General features: G+C 42.5%; 1 protein-coding gene across 3 annotated transcripts in view; it reads left to right on the top strand.

The window, feature by feature from the left end:
• amfra (autocrine motility factor receptor a) overlaps window positions 1–15,633 on the top strand; it is a 75,180-nt gene that overhangs the window by 20,023 nt on the left and 39,524 nt on the right. For all 3 annotated transcript variants that reach the window (XM_068049719.1, XM_068049718.1, XM_068049717.1), the window contains 5 exons: window positions 2,191–2,355; window positions 3,422–3,574; window positions 4,167–4,207; window positions 6,432–6,564; window positions 8,785–8,918. In XM_068049719.1, coding sequence (XP_067905820.1) covers window positions 2,191–2,355; window positions 3,422–3,574; window positions 4,167–4,207; window positions 6,432–6,564; window positions 8,785–8,918 — 626 coding nt within the window. The remainder of the gene's footprint in view (window positions 1–2,190; window positions 2,356–3,421; window positions 3,575–4,166; window positions 4,208–6,431; window positions 6,565–8,784; window positions 8,919–15,633) is intronic.

Below are 15,633 nucleotides of genomic sequence, written 5' to 3'. Positions count from 1 at the left end.
ATCATCAGTAAAGTGATGGAAGGTGTCATCAACAGTGCAATCAAGCGGCACTTGCTTAGCAATAACCTGCTCAATGACGCTCAGTTTGGGTTCTGCCAGGGCCACTCTTCTCCTGACCTCATTACAGCCTTGGTTCAAACATGGACAAAAGAGCTGAACTCAAGAGGTGAGGTGAGAGTGACTGCCCTTGACATCAAGGCAGCATTTGACAGAGTATGGCATCAAGGAGCCCTAGCAAAACTGAAGTCAATGGGAATCAGGAGGAAAACCCTCCGCTGGCTGGAGCCATACCTAGCACAAAGGAAGATGGTTGTGGTTGTTGGAGGTCAATCATCTGAGCTCCAGGACATCACTGCAGGAGTTACTCAGGGTAGTGTCCTAGGCCCAACCATCTTCAGCTGCTTCACCAATGACCTTCCTTCAATCATAAAGCCAGAAGTGGGGATGTTCGCTGATGATTGCATAATGTTGAGCACCATTCGTGACTCTTCAGATACTGAAGCAGTCGGTGTAGAAATGCAGCAAGACCTGGACAATATCCAGGCTTGGGCTGATAAGTGGCAAGTAACATTCGCGCCACACAAGTCAGGCAATGACCATCTCCAACAAGAGAAAACCTAACCATCTCCCCTTGACATTCAACGGCATTACCATTGCTGAATCCCCCACTATCAACATTCTAGGGGCTACCATTGACCAGAAACTGAACTGGAGTAGCCATATAAATCCCGTGGCTACAAGAGCAGGTCAGAGGCTAGGAATCCTGAGGTGAGTAACTCACCTCCTGACTCCCCAAAGCCTGTCCACCATCTACAAGGCACAAGTCAGGAGTGGGATGGAATACTCTCCACTTGCCTGGATGGGTGCAGCTCCAACAACACTCAAGAAGCTCGACGCCATCCAGGACAAAGCGAGCGGCTTGATTGGCACTCTATCTACAAACATTCACTCCCTCCACCACCGACGCACAGTGGCAGCAGTGTGTACCATCTACAAGATGCACTGCAGCAATGCACCAAGACTGCTTAGACAGCACCTTCCAAACCCACGACCTCTACCAACTGGAAGGACAAGGGCAGCAAATACATGGGAACACCACCTGCAAGTTCCCCTCCAAGTCACACACCATCCTGACTTGGAACTATATCGCTGTTCCTTCCCTGTCGCCGGGTCAAAATCCTGAAACTCCCTTCCTAACAGCACTGTGAGTGTACCTACCCCACATGGACTGCAGCTCACCACCACCTTCTCAAGGGCAATTAGGGATGGGCAATAAATGCTGGCCTAGCCTGTGACGCCCACATCCCATGAATGAATAAAAAAAAGAGTTAAGTGTCTCCTCTTGGCAACAGGTTCCTGAATGGCACTGACAGACAAGTCTGAGCAGGTTGCTGGCCATACTCATTGTAGAATGGTGTATCGCACTGAGGTTTGAGAGTGTGATAGAGGAGAGAGTGAATTGAAGATCAATAACAAGCTACCTGATTGATTTCTCTGGGCATTCTTATAAAGTAGTAAGTAAAGATGAATTGATGGCAAGCATTTTCAGTTGCGAAGAGCAAAACTGTATTTGGGGTGATTATTGGTCTGGCTTGTTCAGCTATTTATATCCTTCAATGTCAAAAGCATCTTCAGTTGCCAGTAATTATTACGTCAGTCTTTTATTCCGTGTTCCAGATTTTAGTGTGCGATTCACCATGTGACTTAATTTGCAGAGATGGACAATAGCCAGTTCAGATCAGCAACTGTTTTGACTGTAGGCCTTGTTGCAAAAGTATTCCATTTGTTCTTAATGAAAAAGGATAAACAAATACTTTGATGGAACCTTTAGTATACTAAGGTTTGGTATTTGTACTTGATGAATTAATAATTCCAGACTCTGGTTAAATTTGATTTTAAAAAGACTTATAAAGAAAGCTTTAAGACATTCAGCTTTCTAGAGAAATTATATCCACCTGCTCGTCACTTTATAGTTTATACATTTAGCATTGTTTGCATCCACCATGCAGTGGCACAGGCAGAGAACTTGAGTACTGTGTTGCTGTGTGCCAGCTTTTCTGGTGTGTTGAACATTATACTTTTAATTAGATCTGGAACCAGTGGAATTTTCCAGGTGCAGCTATTGATTGACTCATGTACTTCCTTTATGATTAAATGTGTTCCCTCTCCTGTTCACCCACCCCCCTGCAGCACCTGAAGGATAAGTTTTGGAACTTCATCTTCTACAAGTTTATCTTCATATTTGGTGTGCTGAATGTTCAAACAGTTGAGGAAGTAGTGATGTGGTGCCTCTGGTTTGCTGTTCTTGTCTTCCTACACCTCATGGTCCAGCTATGCAAAGACCGCTTTGAATATGTGAGTACTGCCGATTAAACTTAAACAGTGCAGCTATGAGGGAGTGTTCTTCTGGTTAACATGAGGGTTGCTCAACTTAAAACATAAGCCCACAGTAACTTAAATTGGAATGATTAGCACAAATCCTCTGTCAGCAGCAATAGTTTAAGCAAATTGTTGGCTACTCTGAATTAACACAGTCACCGTGCTGAGGTTGTGTGCTGTTCTAATCTCTGACAATATCTGTTGTCATCCTGGACATAGTGTCAGTGGATGCAGATTGCTTCTTGTGTACTGAATGAATAAACTGCTGTGGTAATAGTGTTTCCTTTGAGGGTAGGAGGTTGAAGTGAAATATAACAATGTCTGTCTATTGTGTCTGTTTTGGTGCTGTTGCTCAGCATTACGTAACTGTTCACAAGGATACATACGACAGATTTATTTCATGTGGATTGGGGAACTCGAATGCAAAATTCCATAATGTTTATGCATAAATCTTGCATTTCCTGAGCAAATATTCTCAACTAACTTTCAGCTGGTAAAATGCCAAAAAGTTTTGTATATTGAAAATTGACTTTCTTTTCATTGTTGAGCTGTGATTTATGTTGGGCTGTTTCAAAATACTGAAATATGAAGATTCTTATGAGTACAAATTCTAATATTTTAAAACTTGGAGATAACCATAATAAGACTATATTATATGATATGATGCTCTGGTCACAAGCTACATCTAATTGTTTTGAGAGCCCATCCATTTACCTTCCATGAACTGTGAAGAGAAGCAGTTTAGAATAGGTTGAGTTAAGTTAGAGGTGAATTTTAAATAACCAGGTGCAGCATTGATTTTGGAGCTTGTGTGTTGGGCAGGCACTGTATCAGTCTCCAAATAGCCCTTGTGGGGCATTTAGATTTGTTTTGCATCCCAGCTGAGGTTTTATTTATGAAGAGGATTCTAGAATTTATTGATGCCTCTTGGTGTAACTTGCTTCTACCTACAGTATATGTTCTCTAGTAGTCTAGAGCATTTTGATTGTTTTTTCATCTGGTTTTCTTACCACAGTGCAACACTCTCTCTCCTCTGATCTAGTTATCGTTCTCTCCAACTACTCCAATGAGTAGCCACATCCGTGTCTTGGCCCTGTTGGTTTCCATGTTGCTGTCCTGTTGCAGTCTGGCTGTGGTTTGTGTGCTGGTTGGATATTCACATGGAATGCATACGCTGTCATTCATGGCAGCTGAGGTAAGATGCTAATTACTTTAAAATCATATGGCAGTGTATTTTTGTCTTTTGTCCAGCGATCACTGTGTGGAAATAAAGACACTTTCTACAGTAATGACAACTGTCATAACAATGAGTTTTCTTTCCTGATGTTTTTCAAATCTCCTGTGGGGTCTTGACCGGGGTGGATGTGGAAAGGATGTTTCCCCTTGAGGGAGAATCTCAACTAGGGGTCACTGTTTAAAAATAAGGGGTCACTCATTTAAGACTGAGATGAGAAGAAATTTTTTCTCTGAGGGTCGTGAGTCTTTGGAATTGTCTTCCTCAAAAGGCAACGGAAGCAGAGTCTTTGAATATTTTTAAGCCAGAGGTAGATAGATTCTTGACAAGCGAGGGGGGGGGTGGTGGTAGGTGAAAATGTGGAGTAATCAGTTCAGTCATGAACTTATTGAATGGAGGAGCAGGCCCGAGGGGTTGAGTGGCCTACTCCTCCTAATTTGTATGAACAGTAAATGTATTCTATATTCTGGTATCATTTTCCCTGTTGTCTGACCTCCGTATACCTGTACAATGCTATACTATCAGATCTCTTAACTACTTCTGTCTGTTTCAGTGCCTAGTTGTGACCGTCCGAACAGCACATGTTATTCTTAGGTAGGTAGAAGGTTATTTGGGGGATGTGTTCAATTTGAAATAAACAATATAGAGTGTTTGCCATGTGGCCAGAATGTAAAGCATTCATTTGATGCCTGGTGGTACAGGACTTTAGAATGCTGTACTACTTTGATTTGTCTTTTTTTTTCTTGTGCTAAATCAATTGAATTAGAACAGTCCTATTTCCTTGATATCTGTTGGTAAAGGCATTGTGTAACTGAGGCATGGAAGCAGAACATTCCCAAGTTAAATCCTTGCTCTGTGCTGAGTTATTTTGTCTCAGCTGGGATGGTAAAAGGGATACTGCAAATGACCTCAGTGCCCCAAACCTTGGGAGATAATTACCCAGGATTACTACTGCTGATTGCCAGTTACTCTTTTTTTTTTAAAAAAGAAAATTTGCAAGTTTAGGTGCCTGGTGATGGCAGGATTGGACTGAGCTGTGATGCTTTCTGTAATTGAACAGCCTGCCAGTACTTACTGTTCAGATTCATACTTGAAGGATAGTCAGCTAAGGTATCAGTGGGCTGCCAGTGCCAGTTTGGAGGAGTGGAAAAGAAAACATTTTTTTTTTTTTAATTTTAGAGATACAGCATTGAAACAGGCCCTTCAGCTGACCGAGTCTGTGCCGACCATCAACCACCCATTTATACTAGTCCTACTTTAATCCCGTGTTCCTACCTTCCCTTAATTCCCTTACCACCTAGGGGAAATTTACAATGGCCAATTTACCTATCAACCTGCAAGTCTTTTGGCTGTGGGAGGAAACCAGAGCACCCGGCGAAAACCCACGCGGTCACAGGGAGAACTTGCAAACTCCACACAGGCAGTACCCAGAATCGAACCCGGGTCGCTGGAGCTGTGAGGCTGCGGTGCTAACCACTGCGCCACTCTGCCGCCCAAGAACATTGGGTGTGAAGCAGGCCCTGCAGTTTGAAGATCTCCACTTCTATATTAACTTTATCTGAAAAATCATAGCCTTTCAGAAAATGACTGCTGGTGGGACAAATCATTGCAACCCTGCCGCTTGTCTCACCTTCAAGCATAGATAGTGGGAGTTTCTCCTCGGACTGCACTTCAGAGACACTACACTATGGCTTATAGTCCGCGACTAAGTGCAGTGAGAACAACTCCCATCTAGAATATGATTCTGGCACCAAGGCAGCTCCCCATCCTCTCTCTGCTGTCAGCAACACCCTAATTAATTCCAATCAAGGAACTAACCTGACCTGAATCTATCATTGCTCTTTCCAATGCTGACTCCCAGTGTTTGCAATTTAAAAAAATCTGAAGCAACACATTTCAAGCCACCAAATGACAGAGTTGTGAGGGTGCCAAGTCTCACATTGTGGGAGATTTATTTAAGTAAATGCTGTCCTCTGTCCAGATGGTAATAAGTGCTGGTCATTGCACAAACTGCTCCAATTTACTGCACATATGCAAAACAGAGACTCCAAGATGGTTAAGTAGATGGAATTATTACCTGTTAGGGATGTACTCTGGCAGTTAAGGTTGAGACACCTTGTCAGACCATTGCCTTTTCACTGTCCTGTATTTGTTACTATGAACCTGGCTCATGTTTGACCTGGGAATGCTTGATGCTATCACTGAGCATGGAATGAACAAGTTCAGTTTCTCAGCACTAACCTGAGGATGTTGGGAGGGGATGAGTATCTTACGACAAGAAGCTGGTGAGTTTGTTAGTTAAGGAGACAACTTGGAGTGTGCTTGAAAGAATAGTAGCACAATGGTTATGTTGCCGGACTTGTAATCTAGAGATCTGGACTAACTATCTTCAGGCATGAGTTAAAATCGCACCACGGCAGCTGGGGAATTTAAATTTGGTTAATAAATTAAACTGGAATAAAAAGCTAGTATCTGTCATGTGACCACGATTGTGACCAGATTGATGTAAAAAAGTCATCTGGTTCATTTTAGGGAAGGAAATCTGCAGTCCTTACCTGGTCAAGCCTACCTGTGACTCCAGACCCACGGAAATGTGATTGGTTCTCAACTGCCCTTTGAAATGGCCTAGCAAGCCACTCAGTTGTCACCATCACTATCTTGAGGCTGGACAATAAATGCTGACTTTGCCAGTGGTGCCCACATCACATGAATGAATAAAAATAAAGTTGAAATGGTGATGTACATGTTGAATATTTAAGTTGATAATAGACCAGACTCTCTGCTTTGTGGTGAACTTTGATACTGTATTTTGTTGTAGGTACTCTATTCATCTCTGGGACTTGAATCACGAGGGAACCTGGGAGAGTAAAGGCACCTATGTTTATTACACCGATTTTATTATGGAGTTGAACCTGCTGTCAGTGGACCTGATGCATCACATTCACATGTTGGTGGGTAGTACTTACCTCTGCAAAGATTGGTGCGTAGACCCAGTATTGCATTTGAGTGCATTCAGCCTACCATGGTTATGAATAGATAGCAGTAAAATGTCTAACATCTTGAAAGTCTGCTACAACAGAGCTGGCAGCATAGTTTGTTCAGCAAAAATTGTGTTGCTGAGCATATAAAGCAGTGGCAGCTATCCATTGTAGTTTCTTTTTTTAAAAAAAAGTATTTTTTTAAAAATTTGAGTTATGCACTGATGGGTCAAGACAGTGTGTATATTTGTACAGTGCTTTATGCTGACTGAGCTCAGGTGCCTGTGTTAAAGTTTTCGCCTTGCTACACAGGGTCTTTAAGGCAACTAGTAGCACTCCTCTTCCACCCTAGCTAAAATATGCTAAAAATCCAGCGATTGAAGATTGTCTGATTATTATAGCTTGCTTCCATTCTGCATTTGCCAATAAAGTATCAGAAGAAGTAAGACTGTCTTAACTAGATTGAAGTAGAGTCATAGATACAGCACCGAAACAGGCCCTTTGGCCCAACGAGTCTGTGCCGACCATCAATCACCCATTTATACTAATCCTACATTAATCCCATTTCCCTCTCACGTCCCCAGCTTCCCTCAATTCTCATACCACCTACCTACACTAGCGGCAATTTACAATGGCCAATTTACCTATCAATCCACAAGTCTTTGACATGTTGGAGGTAACCAGAGCACCCGGAGGCAACCCACGCGATCACAGAGAACTTGCAAACTCCGCACAGGCAGTACCCAGAACCGCTGGTGGAGCTGTGAGGCTGCGGTGCTAACTATTGTGCCACTGTGCCGCCCTAAGATTAATTTAGCGCAAGTGAAGAGAGAAATTACCTAGTCACCCCAGAGATGGAATGGTGGCCTACACCAACTAATCTCCCACAGGGCGTACCTTATACCTTAAGCAGGTATACAGATAACTCTGGTAGCCATCGGTCACGATAGACATCCAGGAAAGCACATATTCTAGAGGCGTAAGCTGTATTTGCCTGTGGGTCCATTTACAAATGCTTTAAAAAAAAAAAAAAAACTATATTGGTATGAGTGGACACCTAACAATTAGTGATGTCAGATATACGATAACTATCCACAACCACACCTCTGGATTGTTCTCTGGTGGGGGAAGGGTAGCTTTTGCTTGAAATGTCTGTTATTGGACTCTGTCCACTGAGTTGCAGATCAAGCAGAAACTGTTCAAAAGAAAGAGGAGGGCCTTCGCAGTGAATATACAGATAATCTCTTTGAAATAACATTGTAAAGTTAGGTGGCAATTGAAGCAAATGGATTTCCATTTAATGACTAAGTTATGTAACACTGGCCCTGCTGAGGTTGACTACTTGGAAAGATTTCCATCTGATTATCATTGGTTTCGGATTCCAGATTTGTTAAGGATTTTGAAAGAAACTGATCGGCTATGTAGATTTTTTGTTTTCTGCTGTTGAGGGAGTCTATGACATGGGGGCATAACCTTAAAATCAGAGCCAGGTCATTCAGGAGAGCAATTAGGAAACATTTTTCATGCAAAGGGTGGTAGAAGTGTGAAAGTCTCTCTTAGAAAAGCAGTAAATGCGAGCGCAATTAATTTAAAATTTGAGAACAATAGATTTTTGCTAGCATTGAGAGTTATGGAGCTAATGTGGCTCAATGGAATTAGGATATAGATCAGCCATTATCTCGTTGAGCGTCAGAACAGACCTCTTGTTGTCCAGTCATTCAATTCCATATCCAAGTCGAGTTTTATTCGTTTGTACAGTGGTTTATATTTTTAAAATTATTACAATAGTAATCTAATAATTTTGATTTAAATGTAATGCAATAGCTAAAAGCTGCACTGGCCCAAGCTTTTACCCATTTTGACAGTGCATCATTTGGTCATATAACACATCAAACTCGAGGATAACACCTCATTGAAAGACCATCCCCAGAAAAGCTTACAATCTTCAGTGTTTTCCAGAGCACTAGATAAGAATTTGCTGACTTTGTCGGAATAGACACCTTAGTGTCTGTGCTGGAAAGTAACATGTTTTAATCTTGCTTCAAATGTTGATTTGGCCTGTTTGTTGCAGCAATTCCATTTTTTTTATGTCTTTAGGTACAGGCATTTATTTGCTCTGCTTTGTTTTTTCTTGTGCAGACTTGCACCATTAGGGCGGTCTTGTGTGTAATTTCAGCTTTTTTCTCCCTCCAGTTGTTTGGGAATATATGGCTGTCGATGGCGAGCCTGGTGATATTCATGCAGCTTCGCTATCTTTTCCATGAAGTACAACGCAGGCTGAAGCGCCACAAGAACTACTTGCGTGTGGTGGGCAACATGGAAGCGAGGTGAATACTTAAAATATTAAGTAGGTTTTGTTACATGGTTAAAATTAATAAGAGAAATCTTCAAGATCTTCATGTGGACTACATTTCATTTCATTTCCAAAAAACGCAACTAGGGTATTTATCAGCAGCTGATAGCATATACTAATGTTTCTTCTCATATTTTGTGGATATATCAGTTCAGCTTCCTGAGATTCGTATGGTTCTCAGATGCTGCACCTTACTATTACTAACTTTAAGGCTGTGGTTATAGTCTAGCCTTGATTACGACCTTGGACTGAGTAGGGAAACGCAGGAACTCAAGTTGTTTGACATAATGCTAATCTTCTTTCCCAAACTCCCCCCTTTTCTGCTGAAGTACAGGATCACTCTGTTCCACCTTTTGCAATACTGGCTGCCTGCCTGCCCTCACTACCCGCCCCAGCTCCTGCCAAAATCCAAGTCAATGACTTTATCAGCTTGAAGGTCGACTTCTTTACTGGTGTCCTAGCCGGCCTCCCTGCATTGGTCCTCAAACTGGAACTTGTCAAATTTGCTACATCTCCTGTCTTCAACTGCACAAACTCCTACCTTCCATCTTCCCGATCCTATCCAAGCTCCAACTGTTACGTGTTTCTGTAAGTTAACTTCAAAGTTCTCATCCTCACTTGCAAATAGCTCCAAACCCTACATTCCAGCCCTCTGATAACTACCTGTTTTGTTCCCTTTCGCATACCACCTCCCTCTCTGCTTTTATAAATCCCTTGAAAACTGTACCCTTCAACCATGCCCTTGGTTTCTCGCTACCCCCTCCCCCATTAACTTAACCTTTTCCAGCTTTCCTTCTACTGCATGTGCGCTGTTTTATCCTCTGTGGTGCCTTGAGAAAGCTTGATGCACATGAGAATGTAGGAATATACTTACGAACATAGGAATTAGGAGCTTTCAAGCCTGCTCCATCATTTAATAAGATCATGGCTGATCTGATTGTGGGCTCAACTCCACTTTCCTGCCTACCCCTGATGGCCTTTGACTTCCTGGCTAGTCAAGAATTTATCTACCTCTACCTTAAAAATATTTAATGACCCTGCCTCCACCGCTATCTGGGAAAGACTGTTCCAAAGACACTCAACCCTCAGAAAAAAATTCTCATCTGTCTTAAATGGGCAATCCTTATTTTTAAACTGTGTCCCCCTAGTTCTAGTCTCTCCCACAAGGGTAAACATCCTTTCAGCATCCACCCTGTCAAGTCCCCTTAAGATCTTGTATGTTTCAATAAGGTCACCTCTCGTTCTTCTAAACTCCAATGAATACAGACCCAACTTGTCCAACCTTTCTTCATAAGAGAACCACCACCACCACCCGCCCCCCCACCCCACCCAAATACCAGCTATCAGTCGAGTGAACCTTCTCTGAAATGCCTCCAATGCATTTATATCCTTTCTTAAATAAGGAGACCAAAGCTGTACACAGTACTCCAGATATGGTCCAACTAATACCCTATACAACTGTAGCAAAACATATCTACTTTTATATTCCATTCCCCTTGCAATAAACAGCAATATTCTATTTGCCTTCCTATGCCAGGACACCCAGATCCCTCTGTACCTCAGTTCTACAATCTCTCTCCGTTTAAATTCTATGCAGCTTTGCTATTTTTCCTGCCAAAGTGGATAAGTTCACATTTTCCCACATTATACTCGATTTGCCAAGTTTTTGCCCACTCACTTCTATCTATATCCCTTTGCATACTCCTTATGTCCTCTTCACAACTTTCCGACCTAACTTTGTGTCATCAGCAAATTTAGCAACCATACATTTGGTCCCTTCATCCAAGTCATTGATATAAATTGTAAATAGTTGAGGTCCCAGCACTGATCCCTGTGACAGTCCACTTGTTACATCTTGCCAACCCAAAACTGATCCATTTATGCCTACTCTCTGCTTCCTGTTAGCTAACCAATCCTCTATCCATGCTAATACATTACCCCCAATGCCATGAGCTCTTATTTTGCTTAATAACCGTTGATGTGGCACCTTGTCAAATGCCTTCTGGAAATCCACATGTTCTCCTTTATCCATGTTTTTTTAACTTCTTCAAAGAACTCGGATAAATTAGTCACATAGGAAGATCGGGACAGGAGTAGGCCATTCAGCCCCTCGAGCCTGTCCCGCCATTCAATGAGATCATGGCTGATCCGCGGCCTAACTCCATATACCTGCCTTTGGCCCATATCCCTTTTATATCGTTGCTTATCAAAAATCTATCTCAGATTTAAAGTTAACAACTGTTCTAGCTTCAACTGCTGTTTGTGGGAGAGAGTTCCAAATCTCTACCACCCTTTGTGTGAAGAAGTGCTTCCTAACATCTCTCCTGAACGGTCTAATTTTTAGACTATGCCCCCTAGTTTTAGAATCTCAAACCAGTGGGAATAGTTTATCTTTATCTAGCTTGGCTTTTCCTGTTAATATCTTGAAGACTTCGATCAGATCACTCCTTAACCTTCTAAATTCTAGCGAAAACAGGCCTAATTTGTGTAATCTCTCCTCGTAACTTAACCCCTGTAGTCCAGGTATCATTCTTGTACACCTATGTTGCACTCCCTCCAAGGCCAATATATCCTTCCTAAGGTGTGGTGTCCAGAACTGCTCACAGTATTCCAAGTGGGGTCTAACCAGGGTTTTGTACAGCTGCAACATAATCTCTGTGTCTTAATATTCCAATCCTCTAGATATAAAGGCTAGCATTCCATTAGCCTTTTTGATTATTTTCTGCACTTGCTCGTGGCATTTTAAAGATCTATGCACCTGAACCCCCAAGTCTCTTTGGACATCCACTGTACTTAACTTCGTCCCATTTAGAAAGTACCCTGCTCTCTCCTTTTTTGGTCCAAAATGGATAATCTCACATTTGCCGCATTGAAAACCATCTGCCACAGTTTTGCCCACTCACCTAGTCTGTCAATATCTCTTTGCAATTTTGTGCTATCTAGATTGTCTACAATGCCGCCTAACTTTGTATCATCAGCAAATTTAGATATATGACTTACTATGCCATCATCCAAATCGTTAATGAATAATTGAGGCCCCAACACACATACCTGTGGGACACCACTAGTCACATCCTGCCAATTGGAGTAGTTACCCATTATTCCCATTCTCTGTCGCCTACCACTCGACCAACTTCCTAACCTTGTCAATAATTTTCCCTCAACTCCATGGGTTTCTGCCTTAGTTAACAGTCTCTTATGTGGGACCTTATCAAATGTCTTCTGGAAGTCCATATAAATAACATCCTTAGACATTCCCCTGTCCACTACCTTAGTCACCTCTTCAAAAGTCACAATTTCCCTTTCATAAAACCATGTTGATTCTACCTGATTACATTGAGATTTTCTAAGTGCCCCGCTACAACCTCCTTAATAGATTCCAGCATTTTCCCTATTACAGACGTTAAGCTAACTGGCCTGTAGTTTCCTGCTTTCGGTCTTCCTCCTTTCTTGAATGGAGGAGTCACATTTGCTATTTTCCAATCTGATGGGACCTTTACAGAATATAGGGAATTTTGGAAAATTAAAACCAATGCATCTACTATCTTAACAGCCACTTCTTTTAAGACCCTAGGATGAAGTCCATCAGGACGTGCGGACTTGTCAGCTTTTAGTTCTAATAATTTTTTCAGTACCCTTTCCCTGGTGATTGTAATTGTATGAAGTTAGCACCCTGCCCACCCCCTCTCTTCCCCCCCCACCCCCCAAACCCCTGGGATGTTATTTGTATCTTCTATAGTGAAGACAGATGCAAAATATCTGTTCAATTCATCCATCTAATCTTCCATTCTTAATTCCCCAGACACACATTCTAGAGGACCAATGCTCACTTCCTTTCTAAATAGCTGTAGAAGCTCTTAGTGTTTGTTTTTCTAGCTAGCTTTCTCTCATACTCTAATTTCTCCCCCCTTATTAACCTTCTGGTCATTCTTTGCTGTTCTTTATATTCTGCCCAATCTTCTGACCTGCCACTCATCTTCGTGGAATTATATGCTTTTTCTTCCAATTTGATGCTATGTTTATCTTCCTTAGTTAGCCACGGATGGAGTGTCCTTCCCTCAGTCTTTCCTTTTCACTGGAATATGTCTTGTCTGGTAGGCTCATTCAGAAAGTAAGGAGGCATGGGATTCAGGGAAAGTTGGCTGTCTGGATACAAAATTGGCTGGCCCATAGAAGTCAGAGGGTGGTAGTAGATGGAAAGTATTCAGCATGGAGCTCTGTGACCAGTGGTCCACAAGGATCTGTTCTGGGACCTCTGCTCTTTGTGATTTTTATAAATGACTTGGATGAGGAAGTGGAAGGCTGGGTTAGCAAGTTTGCCAATGACACGAAGGTTGCTGGAGTTGTGGATAGTGTGGAAGGCTGTTGTAGGTTGCAACGGGACATTGACAGGATGCAGAGCTGGGCTGAGAAGTGGCAGATGGAGTTCAACCTGGAAAAGTGTGAAGTGATTCATTTTGGAAGGTCGAATTTGAATGCTGAATACAGGCTTAAAGACAGGATTCTTGGTAGTGTGGAGGAACAGAGGGATCTTGGGGTCCATGTGCATAGATCGCTCAAAGTTGCCACCCAAGTTGATAGGGTTGTTAAGAAGGCGTATGGTGTGTTGGCTTTCATTAACAGGGGGATTGAGTTTAAGATCCGCGAGGTTATGCTGCAGCTCTATAAGGCCCTGGTTTGACCACACTTGGAATATTGTGTTCAGTTTTGGTCGCCTCATTATAGGAAGGATGTGGAAGCTTTAGAGAGGGTGCAGAGGAGATTTACCAGGATGCTGCCTGGACTGGAGGGCATGTCCTACGAAGAAAGATTGAGGGAGCTAGGGATTTTCTCATTGGAGCGAAGAAGGATGAGAGGTGACTTGATAGAGGGGTACAAGATGATGAGAGGCATAGATAGAGTGGATAGCCAGAGACTTTTTCCCAGGGTGGAAAGGGCTATCACCAGGAGGCATAATTTTAAGGTGATTGGAGGAAGGTTTCGGGGAGATGTCAGAAGTAGGTTCTTTACACAGAGTGGTGGGTGCGTGGAATGCGCTGCCAGCGGTGGTAGTAGAAGCAGATACATTAGGGGCATTTAAGCGACTCTTGGATAGGTACATGGATGATAGTAGTATGAAGGGTAGGTAGTTAGTTTGATCTTAGAGTAGGTTAAAGGTTCGGCACAACATCGTGGGCCGAAGGGCCTGTACTGTACTGTTCTGTGTTCTTCTTCTGAAATATCTCCTTAAATGTCTGCCACTGCATCTCTAATGACCTATCCCTTGACCTAATTTGCAAGTTTACTTTAACCAGCTCTGCCTTCATGCCCTCAATTGTCCTTATTTAAGTTTAAAACACTGATCTTAGTTTCGCCCTTCTCTCCCTCAAACTGAATGTGAAATTCAATTATATTTGTGATCGTTGCTACTTAGGGGCGCTTTCACTTTCAGGTCATTAATAATCCTGTCTCGTTGCATAGTACTAGAGCTAGTATAGCCTGCTCTCTGGTTCGAGAAATTGCTACTCCAAGCAACTGCCCCCAAAATGTATTACGAACACGCCATCCAGGCTACCTTTGCCAATCTGATCCGTCCAATCTATATGTAGATTAAAATCACCCATGATTATCCTCATAGCTTTCTCACTGCCCCTGTTACTTCATCTTGGAAACCCGTTCCACAGCGTGGTTACTGTTAGGGGGCCTGTAAGCCACTCCCACAAGTGACTTCTTACTTTTACTATTCCTCATCTCTACCCAAACTGATTCTACATCTTGATCTCCAGAACTGTCATCTCTCTATTGTACAAATGTCATCCTTAATTAACAGATATCTCTCCTCCTTTTCCTAAACTTCCTGTCCTTCCTAAATGTCATGTACCCTTGAATATTCAGGTCCCAGTCTTTGTCATCTTGCAGCCATGCCACTGTAATGGCTATCAGATCACACATATTTATTACTATTTGCGCTGTCCGTTCACCTGCGTTATGAATGCTATATGCATTCAGATACAGAGCCTTTAGTTCTATTTTTGTAACCTCTAGTCTTATCTGCTAATGCTCTCTTAGGTTTGTACATCATGTCCCTTCCTGTCACACACGGATTATCATCTCTCTTATTGCTACCTAAATTTCTTGCCTTGTCTTCTCTACTTAATTTATCACATCTTCTCTATCCTGATCCCTACTGCCCTAGTTATACGACTCGCCAGAATGCTGGTCCCAGCATGGTTCAGGTGAATATGGTGCATATGGTATAGCTGCCACTTTCCCCAGTACTTCTGCCACTGCCCCACAAATCGAAACCCATTTCTACCACACCAATCTTTGAGCCACACGTTTAACACTCTCGTCTTTCTTTCCCTATGCCAATTTGCTCAGGAATGACAGAATGCTAATTGTTCTACTGCAGGTCTGAAATGAAGTGGGGAGATGAGGGGCAAGAAGAGCAGTGGGCGAGCAAAGGCAGGGAAATATTAGTAAGGAGGGGTGGCCTAAATTTGCACCTGAGGCAGAGGGGGAAAGAAGGCTCTTATTCAGAGCTTCTAATTCTAAGAACATATGCCTGGAACTCTTTAGTCAGTAGTGAGGAGGCCTTCTGTGATCATTGGTAGGGGATTGGGGGACAAACAATTCTGGTCTCAATCTTGAAGAGGGAGGGTGTGAGGGGTGCATCTGCTACATCTGATCTTTTAAATTTTGGCCTTGGT

The sequence above is a fragment of the Heterodontus francisci genome, chromosome 17 (assembly GCF_036365525.1).
Source record: "Heterodontus francisci isolate sHetFra1 chromosome 17, sHetFra1.hap1, whole genome shotgun sequence".
NCBI lineage: Eukaryota > Metazoa > Chordata > Chondrichthyes > Heterodontiformes > Heterodontidae > Heterodontus > Heterodontus francisci.
Note: the sequence above shows the minus strand (reverse complement) of the source record. Positions and strands in the feature narration are given on the sequence as shown.